Genomic DNA, 18,440 nt, shown 5'->3' on the forward strand with positions numbered 1-18,440 from the left:
AGAGGTTAGTGTTCCTGTCGATCCAACGACAGGGGTCGATTCAACAAGGGCTGACACCTTTCAGTACTGACTTGTGGTGATCCAATGAAGTATGGAGTACAGGAGAGATATCAATGTTTGTCAATATATAGTGGAAACCGCCTAAGTAAAGACCACTTAACTAAACAGACCTGATAAGTAAACACTTTTCTTTGGTCCCGGCAAATTTCTTCATTAATTATCACTATTAGAGTCCGGTTAACTAAACTCGGATAAGTAAACAATACCTCTTAACTAAACGTCTTCTCACGGTCCCTGGAAGTAAATTACTTAACAAAAGAGACTGGATAACTAAATTAGCGATCACCACATAATCCGACAGGAGGAACAGTCGTGTCAATATCCAGTCAAACAAACATCCTACTTACAGCTCACTGGCGTCAAGCAGTTGACAATACACTGACAACTGGAGGCCAGCCCTGATAAGTTGTTCATTGTTACATATGCATACATATACATGCATATGGTTGTCATTTGCAGGTTTTTATAAGTTTGGATAAGTAAAATACCTGATAAGTAAACAATTTTGGCGAGTCCCTTGAAATTTTACTTATCAGGTTTCCACTGTATGTTGATCTGTCAATGTATGTTGATTCCTTGTTTGATGTACATATATATCCATTGATGGTTGATCGATTGATGCTTGATCAATCCCACTTTGATACATCATTTACTGATCAGTCAGTCATGTCGAACCATCAAGTCACGTCAATCCATTGATGGCTCTTTCATTGATGCTGGTCAGTTAGTTGATCTGTGTAGATCAGTCGATGTAAGTTGATCCATCAGTTCACTGATGCATCATTGACTGATGCTGGTCAGTCAGTTGATCTGTGTAGATCAGTCGATGTAAGTTGATTCCTCAGTTCACTGATGCATCATTGACTGATGCTGGTCAGTCAGTTGATCTGTGTAGATCAGTCGATGTAAGTTGATCCATCAGTTAATCTGTGTAGATCAGTCGATGTAAGTTGATCCATCAGTTCACCCACGAGTATTGATACCTGGATGCTAGATACTAGTGACTTTCACTCTGTGCACTACGATGAGTGTCCAGAGACTACGATTGATGTCCGGAGATGGCTTGTAAAGAGAACGATGTTAGCAGAGATCACTCAAGTGGGGCGACCACAGCAGAGGGGACAGGAGAGATGACATGGGACCTACTGATCATGTACCATCATGTACTGATCAAAGGTTAGGTTGCTGTCACAGATACTTGATCTCGTGTTTAGGGTTGTGACCATGGTTTTGAAGCTGGAAACCTTGTTTTACAACTCTTTCCAAACATGAATTGAAGAAGAAGGATAAATGCATAGTTCAAGACAGGATAAAAATATTAGGACACATTCCTTGAAAATAGAGAGAATTCTAGGGCAGATGACCCCAGGAGAAGTTGCCTTAACAACAGCAGAAAGCCATAGAGAGAATCCTCCATAATATAAAAGCACACAGGTACCTAAGATTCTAAACTAAGTACATTTGGCAGGTAAAGTGGGAAAAGTTGATATTTTGCACAAAATTGGGATTTTAACTTAAGTCGTTATTATTATAAATCCAAATGTATTTTACCATTAGATTTAAGACTGCATTCATTGCAGTAATGTTAAAGTAAGCTTTTCCCTCTATACAAGAGCCATAACATTAGCCTGATTAGAGTAGTGAGTATGGTTTTACGCCGCTTTTAGCAATATTCCAGCAACATCACAGCAGGGGACACCAGAAATGGGCTTCACACATTGCACCCATGTGGGGAATCGAACCCGGGTCTTTGGTGTGACAAGCCAACACTTTAACCAATAGACTACCCCACCAACCTAGCATGATTAGAGTGAGTGAGTGGGTTTGGTTTTACGCCACTTTTAGCAATATTCCATCAATATCACAGCAGGGGACACCAGAAATGGGCTTCACACATTGTGCCCATATGAGGAATCGAACCCTGGTCTTCGGCGTGATGAGCAGACGCTTCAACCACTAGGCTGCCCCACCAGATTTGGGGCCATATATTGTCCCCTACTCGATAAACTCCTACAATATCAGGAAATAAGACAATCATGTTCAGTAAATTTTCAGCATCATATGATATATTTGTTCCACTACATCACACAATGAGTTGTGTATCATGTGTATCACAAGACTGTCTGATGGCAGGGTTTCCAGACCTAAGTGGTTGTATTTCTGACACTAGTTTGGAAGAAAAGACAAACTAGATGTGCTTTGAATGGCATTTAGAAGTGATACACATGAGGAAGAGAATTTTTCATGGATGTCAACTTCTTTGTTTCAGGAATAGATGGTGCACTTACTACTGATCACTTACGTGCTCTTCTGCCCATCCTGGTTTTCCCCTGCATTGCCTTTATGCAGTGGTGAGGACTCTGCCCGGGTACTGTCACTGTCTGTCGACTCCTTCTTCGTCGTCCGCTTCGGAGGATCATCATTGATGAGACCAACCTTGTCTCCTGTACATCAACAATTACATAATCATTACCAGAATATAGATTTCCTTGTGCACACTGTTTCAAAATAATGCAGCTGTGAATAATGTGGAAAATATACTTATGATACATCAATAAAATGGACAACATTAATCTGTTTTCCCAAAGGCTGACTCGTGAAGATCCGGGTTAGAACTGGTCTTAGGCAACCCATGCTTGTCGAAAGAGGCAACTAACAGGATCGGGTGGTCAGGCCCGCTGACTTAGTTGACACATGTAATCGTATCCCAATATATTGATGCTCATTAGGGGTGGTCCAAGTAATTGAAATAATCGAAGATTGGTCGCAGTGACTAAACGACAAAGCAATTGATCATGTTTTCTCATAATCGAACACAAACAATTATGCCGATCACTGGATTGGTTCTGACTTGATTATTTACAGACCGCCACCAGTTAGCTGGAATACTGGAATACTGAGTGCGGCATAAACAAACTGATGCAATATGATGCAGTTTTTGACTAAACATTATATGTGTAATCAAACTGATAGCAAGTTCCACCAAAACATAGGATGGGGTTTGTGAGAGATATACAAGAAAATATAGTAAGTGAGTGTGACTTCTGACTGAGTTTACTAATTCAATATATTTGAATCCAGAAAAAACTATAGCAATCCCAGCAACCTATTGTTGTTGAAAGTTTGACCACTTTGGCCATGATCACTGCATGGTGTTGAGTACATACTCTTGGCACCATTTAGTGATGACTTAGCATAACATCACTGCCACAGTAATTTGCATATCACGTGACTGCACTTTTATATTATTTGTAAACAATCACGGTCATTCTGAAATCAGAAGTGATGACGAAATGCAAACTTTTTAGGAGCACTCTTCATATTTGGATGGTGAGTTGGACAGTCTAAGTAAACTTAGGCTCAGTATTATTCGTTACACTGCTATAAATGTTACCTTTCACGATTTGGTTAGCTGTGTTCTGATTGGTCAGTCCAAAAGGTTAGCTGATGCGACCTTCTACTAGGGTTTGTTAGACTCAGTATAGCAGTGTAACGAATAATACTGAGCCTAAGTTTACTTCGACTGGTGAGTTGGATGACAATACATATTTACAAATCAGTGTGTTTGTATCACTACTTCTCCCTGAGCTACAGATAACTTTTTGGGTCATTGAGTTATGTACTCGCTTGTGTTCATCTCTATTGGGTATACTAATTTTCCTTGAAGTAACCAAATAAATTGTACCTACCTCAAACAAACTCAATTGGGTATTTTGCTATTTTCCATTAATTATAACAATATAATAAAGTTTAAATGCTGGCTTACATGCTTGTTATTTATATTTAATCTGTAATATGAGAAACAATAAGAAAGACTGCAAGTTGCCAAGTTCATGTGCTGAAATAGAACCTCTCAATATGCTTCAGTTATTATATCTATTTTGTGTGTACACATGTAAGATCAAATTTTTTAAGTCTTTACCAAAATTCAAGCATACTTGTACGCAATAGACTTAATAGAAATTGAGTTTTCAAATAAATATTTGCGTAATTTACAGATAAGCAGCTTATATGTACCTCTGCTCTCCATAACACTTTGACAACAGTGCATGGAGACCAACAACCAACGTAAACAATGGATAACTACGGAAAACGAAATAATGTTTCACATTTTAGGTAAAGATCTTTTCTCAAAGAATGTAAATCATTCTATAAACAGATGTTTACTTAGATGAGTAGGCTCATAAAATATGAATCAGATGGAAAACGTAATGTTAAATCTTGATTAGACAGTGTAAGATGAGATGAATTGTCATATGGCAGCTGCCTGTGGCAAGGTTAGTATGCTGGAAGGTGTGCTTAGTTCATGATCACCATCTGGTGCTGTATGTATACTCATGGCACCACTCAGGTGACACGATCACTGTGTGGAGTTGTGTAGGCACTCTTTGCACCACTTACTGGCAAACAAGGATAAGCTGGACCAGCGCAGAAAAAGTGTTTACGAGAAGTAGGCGGTGAACGGCAATGAGGAAACCCATTTGGTTTGTGAAAGGTAGAGCAGATGTAGGCTAGTGCACGTGCATTGCATGACGATGAAATTGATTCCGCGCGGGTAGCTGCACACGCCTTGCTTCACCCATTGCACTACACTTGATCGCGGACAACCTGAGGCCCCTTCACTAACAATGGCAACCGCCAGTGGGCGGCACTCATACATGCTAATACAGGTCAATTGTCAGGTCTGTGCTCAACTTATCCTTGTTAGCCAGTAGGTAATATATGGTCACTGTGTAGTGCTGTGTATATACTCATGGCACCACTTAGGTCATATGGTCACTGTGTGGAGTTGTATGTGTACTCTTTGCACCATTAACATGATTAAAGTAATATGATCAATGTGTAGTGCTGTGTATATACTCATGGCACCACTTAGGTCATATGGTCACTGTGTGGAGTTGTATGTGTGCTCTTTGCACCATTAACATGATTAAAGTAATATGATCAATGTGTAGTGCTGTGTATACTCATGGCACCACTTAGGTCATATGGTCACTGTGTGGAGTTGTATGTGTACTCTTTGCACCATTAACATGATAAAAGTAATATGATCAATGTGTAGTGCTGTGTATATACTCATGGCACCACTTAGGTCATATGGTCACTGTGTGAGTTGTATGTGTACTCTCAGCACCATTAACATGATTAAAGTAATATGATCAATGTGTAGTGCTGTGTATATACTCATGGCACCACTTAGGTCATATGGTCACTGTGTGGAGTTGTATGTGTACTCTTTGCACCATTAACATGATTAAAGTAATATGATCAATGTGTAGTGCTGTGCATATACTCATGGCACCACTTAGGTCATATGGTCACTGTGTGGAGTTGTATGTGTGCTCTTTGCACCATTAACATGATTAAAAGTAATATGATCAATGTGTAGTGCTGTGTATATACTCATGGCACCACTTAGGTCATATGGTCACTGTGTGGAGTTGTATGTGTACTCTTAGCACCATTAACATGATTAAAGTAATATGATCAATGTGTAGTGCTGTGTATATACTCATGGCACCACTTAGGTCATATGGTCACTGTGTGGAGTTGTATGTGTGCTCTTTGCACCATTAACATGATTAAAGTAATATGATCAATGTGTAGTGCTGTGTATATACTCATGGCACCACTTAGGTCATATGGTCACTGTGTGGAGTTGTATGTGTACTCTTTGCACCATTAACATGATTAAAGTAATATGATCAATGTGTAGTGCTGTGTATATACTCATGGCACCACTTAGGTCATATGGTCACTGTGTGGAGTTGTATGTGTACTCTTTGCACCATTAACATGATTAAAGTAATATGATCAATGTGTAGTGCTGTGTATATACTCATGGCACCACTTAGGTCATATGGTCACTGTATGGAGTTGTATGATTAAAGTAATATGATCAATGTGTAGTGCTGTGTATATACTCATGGCACCACTTAGGTCATATGGTCACTGTGTGGAGTTGTATGTGTACTCTTTGCACCATTAACATGATTAAAGTAATATGATCAATGTGTAGTGCTGTGTATATACTCATGGCACCACTTAGGTCATATGGTCACTGTATGGAGTTGTATGATTAAAGTAATATGATCAATGTGTAGTGCTGTGTATATACTCATGGCACCACTTAGGTCATATGGTCACTGTGTGGAGTTGTATGATTAAAGTAATATGATCAATGTGTAGTGCTGTGTATATATACTCATGGCACCACTTAGGTCATATGGTCACTGTGTGGAGTTGTATGTGTACTCTTTGCACCATTAACATGATTAAAGTAATATGATCAATGTGTAGTGCTGTGTATATATACTCATGGCACCACTTAGGTCATATGGTCACTGTGTGGAGTTGTATGTGTACTCTTTGCACCATTAACATGATTAAAGTCATATGATCAATGTGTAGTGCTGTGTATATACTCATGGCACCACTTAGGTCATATGGTCACTGTGTGGAGTTGTATGATTAAAGTAATATGATCAATGTGTAGTGCTGTGTATATACTCATGGCACCACTTAGGTCATATGGTCACTGTGTGGAGTTGTATGATTAAAGTAATATGATCAATGTGTAGTGCTGTGTATATATACTCATGGCACCACTTAGGTCATATGGTCACTGTGTGGAGTTGTATGTGTACTCTTTGCACCATTAACATGATTAAAGTAATATGATCAATGTGTAGTGCTGTGTATATACTCATGGCACCACTTAGGTCATATGGTCACTGTGTGGAGTTGTATGTGTACTCTTTGCACCATTAACATGATAAAAGTAATATGATCAATGTGTAGTGCTGTGTATATACTCATGGCACCACTTAGGTCATATGGTCACTGTGTGGAGTTGTATGTGTACTCTCAGCACCATTAACATGATTAAAGTAATATGATCAATGTGTAGTGCTGTGTATATACTCATGGCACCACTTAGGTCATATGGTCACTGTGTGGAGTTGTATGTGTACTCTTTGCACCATTAACATGATTAAAGTAATATGATCAATGTGTAGTGCTGTGCATATACTCATGGCACCACTTAGGTCATATGGTCACTGTGTGGAGTTGTATGTGTGCTCTTTGCACCATTAACATGATTAAAAGTAATATGATCAATGTGTAGTGCTGTGTATATACTCATGGCACCACTTAGGTCATATGGTCACTGTGTGGAGTTGTATGTGTACTCTTTGCACCATTAACATGATTAAAGTAATATGATCAATGTGTAGTGCTGTGTATATACTCATGGCACCACTTAGGTCATATGGTCACTGTGTGGAGTTGTATGTGTGCTCTTTGCACCATTAACATGATTAAAGTAATATGATCAATGTGTAGTGCTGTGTATATACTCATGGCACCACTTAGGTCATATGGTCACTGTGTGAGTTGTATGTGTACTCTTTGCACCATTAACATGATTAAAGTAATATGATCAATGTGTAGTGCTGTGTATATACTCATGGCACCACTTAGGTCATATGGTCACTGTATGGAGTTGTATGATTAAAGTAATATGATCAATGTGTAGTGCTGTGTATATACTCATGGCACCACTTAGGTCATATGGTCACTGTGTGGAGTTGTATGTGTACTCTTTGCACCATTAACATGATTAAAGTAATATGATCAATGTGTAGTGCTGTGTATATACTCATGGCACCACTTAGGTCATATGGTCACTGTATGGAGTTGTATGATTAAAGTAATATGATCAATGTGTAGTGCTGTGTATATACTCATGGCACCACTTAGGTCATATGGTCACTGTGTGGAGTTGTATGATTAAAGTAATATGATCAATGTGTAGTGCTGTGTATATATACTCATGGCACCACTTAGGTCATATGGTCACTGTGTGGAGTTGTATGTGTACTCTTTGCACCATTAACATGATTAAAGTAATATGATCAATGTGTAGTGCTGTGTATATATACTCATGGCACCACTTAGGTCATATGGTCACTGTGTGGAGTTGTATGTGTACTCTTTGCACCATTAACATGATTAAAGTCATATGATCAATGTGTAGTGCTGTGTATATACTCATGGCACCACTTAGGTCATATGGTCACTGTGTGGAGTTGTATGATTAAAGTAATATGATCAATGTGTAGTGCTGTGTATATACTCATGGCACCACTTAGGTCATATGGTCACTGTGTGGAGTTGTATGATTAAAGTAATATGATCAAATGTAGTGCTGTGTATATATACTCATGGCACCACTTAGGTCATATGGTCACTGTGTGGAGTTGTATGTGTACTCTTTGCACCATTAACATGATTAAAGTAATATGATCAATGTGTAGTGCTGTGTATATACTCATGGCACCACTTAGGTCATATGGTCACTGTGTGGAGTTGTTTGTGTACTCTTTGCACCATTAACATGATTAAAGTAATATGATCAATGTGTAGTGCTGTGTATATACTCATGGCACCACTTAGGTCATATGGTCACAGTGTGGAGTTGTATGTGTACTCTTTGCACCATTAACATGATTAAAGTAATATGATCAATGTGTAGTGCTGTGCATATACTCATGGCACCACTTAGGTCATATGGTCACTGTGTGGAGTTGTATGATTAAAGTAATATGATCAATGTGTAGTGCTGTGTATATACTCATGGCACCACTTAGGTCATATGGTCACTGTGTGGAGTTGTATGTGTACTCTTTGCACCATTAACATGATAAAAGTAATATGATCAATGTGTAGTGCTGTGTATATACTCATGGCACCACTTAGGTCATATGGTCACTGTGTGGAGTTGTATGTGTACTTTTTGCACCATTAACATGATTAAAGGGCCACTGATCCAGAGCAATTTCCGTGGACTGGCTGTTGCTTTTGTTATTATTATTCTCCAGTGAGTACCCGGATGATATCCCAGAATTCATGACTGGTTTGTTACCTCTGCTGCGTCATCCTCATGCGCAATTGATAGTATAAGTATAGACTGATCAACAAAGATGAAATATTTTTACTCGATAATCTTATGTTGATTTTGTTGTAAAATTATGCAGACTTTGATGAATAATTTGGTTTCTTATAAAAAAATATTCACTTTGATAAAAATGCTGATTTTGATGTAATGTTGACTTTATAAAAATGTTAACGTAAATGGATGTAGAATTTGATTTAAGAAATAGTTTGACCTTGAATTTGGTGACAAGCTTGATATAATAACATTGTTTTGAAAGTAAGGCTAACAAAGTACATGGGGAGTCTTGGGGAGAGTTGTGAGCTTGGGTTCACTACTAGTCAATCTGAATGTTGTATTGAATGGCATTATTTTGATAACAAATGAAAACATTTTACGTTTAACCATCTGACAGTGGTAAAAAATGTTAGGACTGAAATAATGAAGTGAATGTACGTCTTTATATTTTGTCTTATAATCCTAATTAGTTCATTATCATATTTGTATGCATTTTGAAACTTAATAAAATGCACACGATCTGCTTATACTTAGTGAATTTATAACATGTCTATAATATCTAGACATCTTATAGATTGCCAACATGTATCATATTTCACACACACACCCTGAGTGCGACCTAGTGTATGTTGTTGGTCTCATTACACTTCACGTCAAAAAAGAAAAGATTCTGTTGAATGCCATAACAAATAAATAAAAACAAAATGCATATATTAAAATTAAAACAGACTAAACTTATAGCAACAATATCAGGCTATTACCTTGTCCGGGGAATGTATCCATCAATATCCACATAAAGGAATGAGATGCCATTCATCTGCAGCTAACAAAGTATCCTGTTCCATGTCATGTGTCATTTAACAGTCTAATATGCGAAAAAGTGATCTATTGTTTCAGGTTTTTCACATTGGTGTATAGTCCCATTGGTCACCCAAGATAGCCCACCTGACAACTAATTGCATGATGTCCGCCATTCTTTAACAAAGTAATTTAGTTAGCCAATAATGAGCAATCAATGTATTGGCGGTTAATCCTTTGACGGAAGGACATTTTTTTTTACAAAGAGCCATTACGACAGGATGTATTCAGTATAGATTAGTAAATCTACATACATAAACACTACCTTTTGACAAATCCGCTGTGCAGGATAAAGCAATTAATCAATCAGCGTGTTATCGGTTAATCCTTTAATCGATGTTTGTTTTGTAACTCAGCTGATAATTCCTCTAACTGCGCTTCCATGCGCATATTACATAAGATGTAATACATTTGCCACATCAGATGAGTATTTACTCCAGACACAAGAAATGCCACATGGGAACCTTTGTCGGGTAATCTGAGTGGTGTTATCACTAATTATACCTGTCATAAATTCATTAACTGACCATAAAGTGAATGATGACAAATAACATGTGTAGGTTTATGCCACCAAACAAGGGTTACAGCAAGAGAGTAGTAATCGCTGTATTGCATGCAAGTTTGATTGCCTGGAAAAAACCTTATGGGCCGACACTGTTGGCTGGAAACCTTAATCGTTCTGGATCAGTGGCCCTTTAAGGTAATATGATCAATGTGTAGTGCTGTGTATATACTCATGGCACCACCTAGGTCATATCTGCATTACTCATCAGCTGGAATAGCATACTGCGGCAAGATCTACAACAGATACGAAATATGTGATAGACCTGACAAAGTGACACAGAGGCATACAGTCGCAGTAGTACATGAAACCATAGACAGATGTGTGGTATCACCAGGTTTTATCAGACGGCTACAACTGTTTGGTATTCATCCATGATTGTTTGTTAATCATCATTTGGAGAAACAGAATCTCTTTCACCAGACAATCAGACACAACAGCTGGTAGTAATACTAGTATTGTCTGTGGGGAAGTGTAAGACACACTTATTTAGCCTCAAACATTGAGAGATCATAACACTAATGCAAATAATTTAATATCGTTAGCAACTGCAAATTGTTTATAATAATAACCCATTTCCCAGTCCATATTTTTCTGTCGGGCAAGAAAATTTGTATATCACACGCTGTACCGGTGCCCAGTTGTCAGTGATGGAAATAACCCTATCCAGTCCAGTGTATTTTTCTGTTGGGCAAGAAAATTTGTATATCACACTATACGGTGTCCAGCTGACTTTCCAGTGTTAATTCAGGGGTGGAAATAACCCATTGCCCGACGTCCCAGTCCAATGTTCTTTTCTGTCGGGCAAGCAAATTTGTATATCACACTGTACCCGCGTCCAGCTGACTTTCAGTGTTAATTGTTGTTTGTTTAATCACCGGGCAGAAAATGTATATCACACTGTACGGTATCCAGTGGAATAATTAAGTGATTTTACATGTGCCAGTGATCAAATTACCGAGTGATTTTACATGTGCAATTTTAAAGTTACTCAAGAGCAATTTTAAATATATGTACAAAGTGAGTGAGATGGGTTTGCATAAATTTGTTAAGTCAACAGGGAGGAAAAGGGTTTCATGCCTACTTTTTCTTGATTTTTGTTGATGTTTTAACATCAGGGTAATGAGAGGAACCTGGTTGATTTTCATGGTTAATTTCATACACTGGCAATGTAACCATGGTAACAGAATGTAAATATGCAACTTGACTCACCCTTGAGCCTATGCACATATTGAGCAGATCATACACATGTTGAACAAACATTATCATAATACATTATGCATTAGATGGTATTTTGTGTTTATGGTATCAAAATCAATATTTCACCAACAGTTGGCTAAATGGCACATAAAAAGTGAAACTCACTCTCAAAGGACAGGAAATGTAATTATTGCTTCTAATATCATGATTATTTTATTAAATGTTGTATGGCATATAAACACAGCTCATCCACGTTATCCCATAACTAAAGGAATTACTCAATCATGTGAAAACAATGCTTAGTAATAGTATTGTGATTATCTGATGAAAATACTGAATATTCAGTATTATTTACATTTCATGTGCACAATATCATGCAATTGTTTTTTTACCACTATGCTGACTAAACCAGGGTTTTACATGACACGTTATTCCTAACTCTCAAAATATTATCATACAGGAGTCAAACTTGACGCAAGTTTTATGGGTGACCCTCACAACTCAGTTCAATAAAGTTGATTTCATAAGCAAACAATGATATTGTCAGATTGTTCCAGAGAACTCAGAGGAGACAGTAATCCTGGCTGTTTGAATTGAACAATGCTGTAGTTTCATTTGGTGGTGTGACATACATTTACATACTGAGAATGATTAACACAAAGAAATATTAAACTTTTCATGACTCCCAAATCTTGAAAATGACTCCCAAAAATAAATATTGTGAGTCACCATGCCTCCCATTTTTAAAAGTCTGTGTAAAACCCTGGACTAAACACACTTGGGGATGAAACAATGCTATGGTTAAGACAGTTGTGCAGATTAGGGAGGTTTTAGGAGTGGCATCCCATGCTTGCATGACATTTATTGAAAATGAGCACCCTGTTTTAACAAGGTTTACAATCTACTGGAAAAAGTATCATTACACATCTCTGATGAAACTCTGAAACCAGTTCCATTCCAAATATACTGGACACATTATACTCATGGAAACGGATAAGGAAACACATGGAAGTACAAGTGTTCCTTTATCTATTTCCAGAAATTCACCCACAGGACAATACATACCTTGTGAAGAAACCTGGAAACGAATAAAGGAACTCTTGTACTTTCATGTGTTCCCTTATTTATTTCCATGAGTATATAAGTGTTCACGAATAGCGTCTGACCCTCTCACAAATCCGGCAGATTCGCCAACGGTCTGATAGAAGTCTACATCCCGCCAGCCCCAGTGTCTGACTGTATATTTCACAGTGACTTTGACTGAAGTTGTTATATGTGACATATGGGACTTGTTTGCTGTTTATAAATCTTATGTTTGTTAATAATTTCAATGCCAATTATGAAAAATGTTAAATCTGAAATGTTTATTTAATTTTATTCTATGGGTCCTGTGAATTTTCAATGGGTCAGACAGACATCTGAAACTTACAGGACCCAATGTCTTGTTACTTTGAAACACCATTCGTGAACACTGTAAGCATTAGGTTTAAGAAAGCATCTTAATAAAAGCACTAAAACTGTTCTGCCATGTTTGTGGTTTGTTTGTTGGTTGTTGTTTAACGCCACACTCAGCAATATAACTCTATGGTGGCAATCTGTAAATAATGCAATGTTTGTGGTGAAGAACTGTCTGTTTATTCAAAATTTAGTTCAGAGGCTTGATTCTGAATAAAAGTTTCAAAATAATTCCACTTTGGTCATGCTGCTGGCGCCTATTTGTAACAGTTCTGTTCCAAGTCTGTTGGGACATGGGAATAAATGCAATTATATAGGATATCAATGCATTTCAATATTTTATCTCTGTCTGAATTCATTTTTGAGGGACGGTGGGGTAGCCTAATGGTTAAAGCGTTGGCTCGTCACGCCGAAGACCCGGGTTCGAATCCCCACATGGGTACAATGTGTGAAGCCCATTTCTTGTGTCCCCCGCCGTGATGTTGCTGGAATATTGCTAAAAGCGGCGTAAAACCAAACTCAGTCAGTCAGTCATTTTTGGTATGTGTATTTTACACATTCCTGTAATGTTGTTAGTAGTTTAGATTAATAGTAACTAAACCTATAATTTCATAAAATGTATTTGAAGATTTGCTGCAATAAGGAAAGGGAAACTGTGCCTATTCCTCAGGGTTCCAACATAGCTCTTTTATTCAGCTGACTGACGAGTTTGGTTTTACGCCGCTTTTAGCAATATTCCAGCAATTTCACGGCCGGGGACACCAGAAATGGGCTTCACTCATTGTACCAATGTGGGGATTCGAACCCGGGTCTTCGGCGTGACGAGCCAACACTTTAACCACTAGACTACCCCACCGTCCCTTTTATTCAGTATCTAAGGGAGATAACTGCACACAGAGGCTAGACAATTGTGAAACATATATATGTAGAACTTGTGAATGAATAATGCACACAAACAAATTGATTTTTTTCTTATAAATGTGTCTGGTTTCATATAACATTCTGAATAATAATTATTTTTCTATTTGCAATAGTTCCTGAATACAGTCATCCCTCACAATAACGCTCTTCACGTTGTCGCAAAGCATTTGGTCAAGCAGTTCTTAAAACTGTATCAGTTCATCAGATTTAGTTTGAACTGCCAATGTCCCACTTCATCTCTAGCTAAACATGACTTGAATCAGTTCTTACCTCAACAGGCTACTGCTATCATTTACTGTGAAAGACATTGTTTATCAACTTCAGTGTGTAAGGGAGGTACATTATGTATGTTGTAACAGAGACCATATAATAATATAATCTATTATATGGTCTCTGATTGTAATTGCAAAAAAGTAGACAAAACGGTTTGATATTAAAACATGAAATGAACTGAAACCAATATTGTACATATCAGTGTTCACGAATGGTGTTTCAAAGTCAAAGGACATAGGGTCCTGTAAGTTTCAGATGTCTGTCTGACCCTTTAAAATGCACAGGACCCATGGAATAAAAATATACACACATTTCAGATTTAATATTTCTTATAATTGACATTGAAATTATTAACAAACATAAGATTTATAAACAGCAAACAAGTGTCACATGTCACATTAAACAACTTCAGTCAAAGTCATTGTGAAATATACAGTCAGACACTGGGGCCGGCGGGTTGTAGACTTCTGTCTGACCGTTGGCGAATCTGCCGGATTTGTCAGAGGGTCAGACGCTATTCGTGAACACTGACATATTCTTTCAAATGTAATTACATTGAATAAATATTTTGGTGAAAATATTGTAATGCAAACACAATTAAATACATGTATATACAAACTGTTTGCTGCCATGTTGATGCATTACATCAAAAGTTTTCCTGTCATTCATTTCATATAGTTATACTTGATCATGTTGATCAAATATTGATATCACCATAGTCGAGTTGAGATAGACTCCAATACTACTACTTCAACCAGGGATAAATGTTTAACCTACTGTGTTAAAACATTTCAAGAAAATATCAACTGCTGGACATGTTAATTAATAATTGAGTTGTTCTTTGATCAAATGAGTTCTTAATAACATGCTGAAGAAGATAAGCAGATTTTGTCTTGGACAGTCGACTTTAATCACTGCTGATGGTCTGCCAGATTTCTTTATGTTTGATTAATAAAGGGCATGACAGAGCTACAGATAACTTTTGGGTCATTGAGTTATGTACTCCCTTGTCTTCATCTCAATTGGGTATTCTAATTTTCCTTTGTGTAACAAAATTAATTGTACTCACCTTACTCAAACTCAATTGGGTATTTTGCCATTTTTCATTAATTTAAAAAATATAATAAAGTTTAAATGTTAGTGTTTGTGATTTACATTTGATCTGTAATATGGGAAATGAAAAGAAAGACTGCAAGTTGTCAAGTTCATGTCCTGAAATAGAACCTCTCAATATAATTCAGTTATTTTATCTATCCACCGGTACACAAGCTAAGATTTGACATTTTTGTGTGTATGCATGTAAGATCACATTTATTGAGTATTTACAAAACTTCAAGCGTACTTGTACGCAATAGACTTAATAGGAATTGAGTTTTCACATAAATATTTGCGTAATTTACGCAGATACCAGCTTATCTGTACCTCTGCCATGAATATATGTGTAAATGGCAGGTTGTTTGGATAACAACCTGTTGTTGAAATATCACAGAAAAGACCCAATTACAGTGGGTGAAGGAAGATTCAACTGACCTTTGTGTGAAGGATTCTGCAGACTTTATGCTAGTCTGCAATATCATTTTAATGTATAAAATCCATGTTACTATTCCATCAACTACATAGCCAGATACTAATGAGATCGTTATTCCTTATTTGCATTGTTTTATCATGCTTATAGCGTTGCTTTCAGTCATCCCAATTAACATGATTAAGCTTGACATCATACATTTGTAGGAATGTTTATGTTGTGTTGCTGTTGTTTCTGAAACTGTTAAACCAGGCAACACTATCAACAGATATTTCACTATATTTTCATTAATATCTTAACAGAAGACAGGGTTTTATAAGATGTTCTTGTAGTTTTATGATCAGGTTTTGTTCTGGACCAACATTGCCCAATACTCCGCAAAGAACTGCAATAAACATGGTAAACTTTAGAATAAGCACAAATATAGATTGCTTATACAAAAGAAAACAAATGGATAAACATGCTTATATGGTGCTGTGAATTAAACATTATTGTTATTATTTTACAGATATTTTTTTTAGAAATTGTGTTTCATTTTCAGATTTGGAAACACTTGACCCATGCAAGTAGCTGGGGTTGTTAACATAGTTAAGGAGGCATCCCATGCCACTAGCTTGTGCCAATTCCACATCTGACTACCTGATTAGTGCCTTTTTCATTCACAAGACAATGGCTGCCTAATGCTTCAGGTCATGAACTTTGGATACTCAAAGGTATCATCTCAATCATGCAGCACTTGTATTATCAGGTATTGAGTGAGTGAGTGAGCTGAGTTTTATGCCACACTCAGCAATATTCCAGCTATATGTCGGTTGGTAAATAAACGAGTCTAGACCAGACAATCCAGTGATCAACAGCATGAGCATCGATCTGTGCAATTGGGAACCGTATCAGGCATTGCATGGTTGACATCATTCAGTGTCTCTTGTTGACTATCGGAATATTATTTGCAGGACTTGTTCAAAAATATTGCTAAGGAATGTGCACAAGCTTTTACCCTAGCATTACTGATGCCATTCATAACTGCCTCATGAAATAACAGGGGATTTGGAGACTTCTCCTGCCTACATGAGAGTTAAATAAATGCCTTTGCCAGTAAGCATTTTGCTAAAACATTAATGAAAGATACATGTACGTTGAAATGGGGTTTTGATCATGTATGTCACTGGGGAGGCTGCAGCACCCTGTTATAGAGCTTCTACTTCTGAGTAATTTTTAATGTTGATATCCATTAGCTTTGATATTACTGTCATTCAATTTCAAGCTGTAATGATTTCCATCCACATCAATGCAAGCAGAGTCATATCATAATTAGTTGTGTTCCGATTAATTGAAATAATTGAAGATTGGTCACAGTGACTAAACGACCAAGCAATCGAACATGTTTTCTCATAATCAAATGCAACCAAGCTTGGAACACTTGTTTCACAAGGTTGGTTTTGTCTGTGTCATTTAATTTACATTTCATAAGCACTACAAGCTCGTTCCAAGTCATGATTGAATTTATCTGAAAGAATCCAGGAACTCTGTGTTCCTAACATACTAATCATCTTTTAAATATGCGAAATTTGCAAATTGATTTTGTGCAATTTGTAAAACAACCCAAATTACTACATGTTTTTTCTTTATTTTTTTGTGTGCATTAACAAAGATAATAGGAACATTTGATAAATGACGCTAGCCAATTATTTTCGATGATTGATTGGTTGTAATGGACCAATCATCAATTATGAGATTTTAATTAATTCCCAACACTAATCATAATACAACCTTGTTCAGGCTCATGTGTTCATTGTTTTACTATCAGCTGACGAGGAAGGGATATACAAATCCAGTGGCAACTGAAGGTCAAGTGGAATCCCAGGAACAACCCAAGGGCATATATTTGATAAAAACATCCAGCCCCATTACGATGTATAATCCCTTCTAAGCTCAAGTAGGGCTGTGGTGGAGCCTAGCAATAAAGGAGTATTCATCTTGCAGACCAATATCCAACACAGGTAATGGTGTGAAGCCTATTCCTATTGTCACTGGCTGCGATACTGATGGAATACTGTTAAAAGGAGAGTAAAACTGTACCCAAAAGTCACTCAACCTTTGTACATCATCTTTCACCTAAAGGGAAAATTAGAGAGATGAGGATTCCTTAATTATTTCGGGTTCTTTCAAATCGTTTTATTCTTACCTTTACGGGGAATGTTACAAATTACCCAAATATGTTAATCTACATACACTCCCCCAACTTTCTCAGGCTTTTGTTTCAAATATTTCCCCATCTGATCGACACCTCGTGTTCTAAAAATGTCGTGAATATAGACATATAGCAGAACCGCATACCGATAGTCGCTGGTATACACTATTATTTATCATATCGTTCAATGTCGACTCACACTGTGTCAGAGCTTTACCAAAGTAGGAACATTACAAATGTACACGCATCTGCTAAAATCCTCAAAATGTCAGTGAATTGTTTCCTCACCATGACCTGCTGGTCCGTCCATTGTAGTTGGGCCAAGTTCCATTTGTAAAGTTATGTGATCACACGTCAATAATACCCGAACATTTAAGTATCGACCGAATATGTAGCAGTATTCTCTAGTGTTTGTAACACATCTGTCACACAGTCGGAA

The 18,440-nt window shown here is 37.2% G+C and overlaps 1 protein-coding gene across 1 annotated transcript in view; it reads right to left on the reverse strand.

Annotated features, from left to right (window-relative positions):
- Nucleotides 1-18,440, reverse strand: part of LOC124291404 (glutathione hydrolase 1 proenzyme-like) — a 55,001-nt gene extending 36,561 nt beyond the window's left edge. Inside the window, exons 1-2 of the mRNA XM_046728388.1 lie at nucleotides 18,290-18,440; nucleotides 2,363-2,504 (exon numbers count right to left, since the gene is read on the reverse strand). Of these exons, the coding sequence (XP_046584344.1) occupies nucleotides 2,363-2,504; nucleotides 18,290-18,332 (185 nt within the window). The 5' untranslated portion in view covers nucleotides 18,333-18,440. The remainder of the gene's footprint in view (nucleotides 1-2,362; nucleotides 2,505-18,289) is intronic.

Source organism: Haliotis rubra, unplaced genomic scaffold (genome assembly GCF_003918875.1).
Source record: "Haliotis rubra isolate DU_JTF1 unplaced genomic scaffold, ASM391887v1 Scf490, whole genome shotgun sequence".
Taxonomy (NCBI): domain Eukaryota; kingdom Metazoa; phylum Mollusca; class Gastropoda; order Lepetellida; family Haliotidae; genus Haliotis; species Haliotis rubra.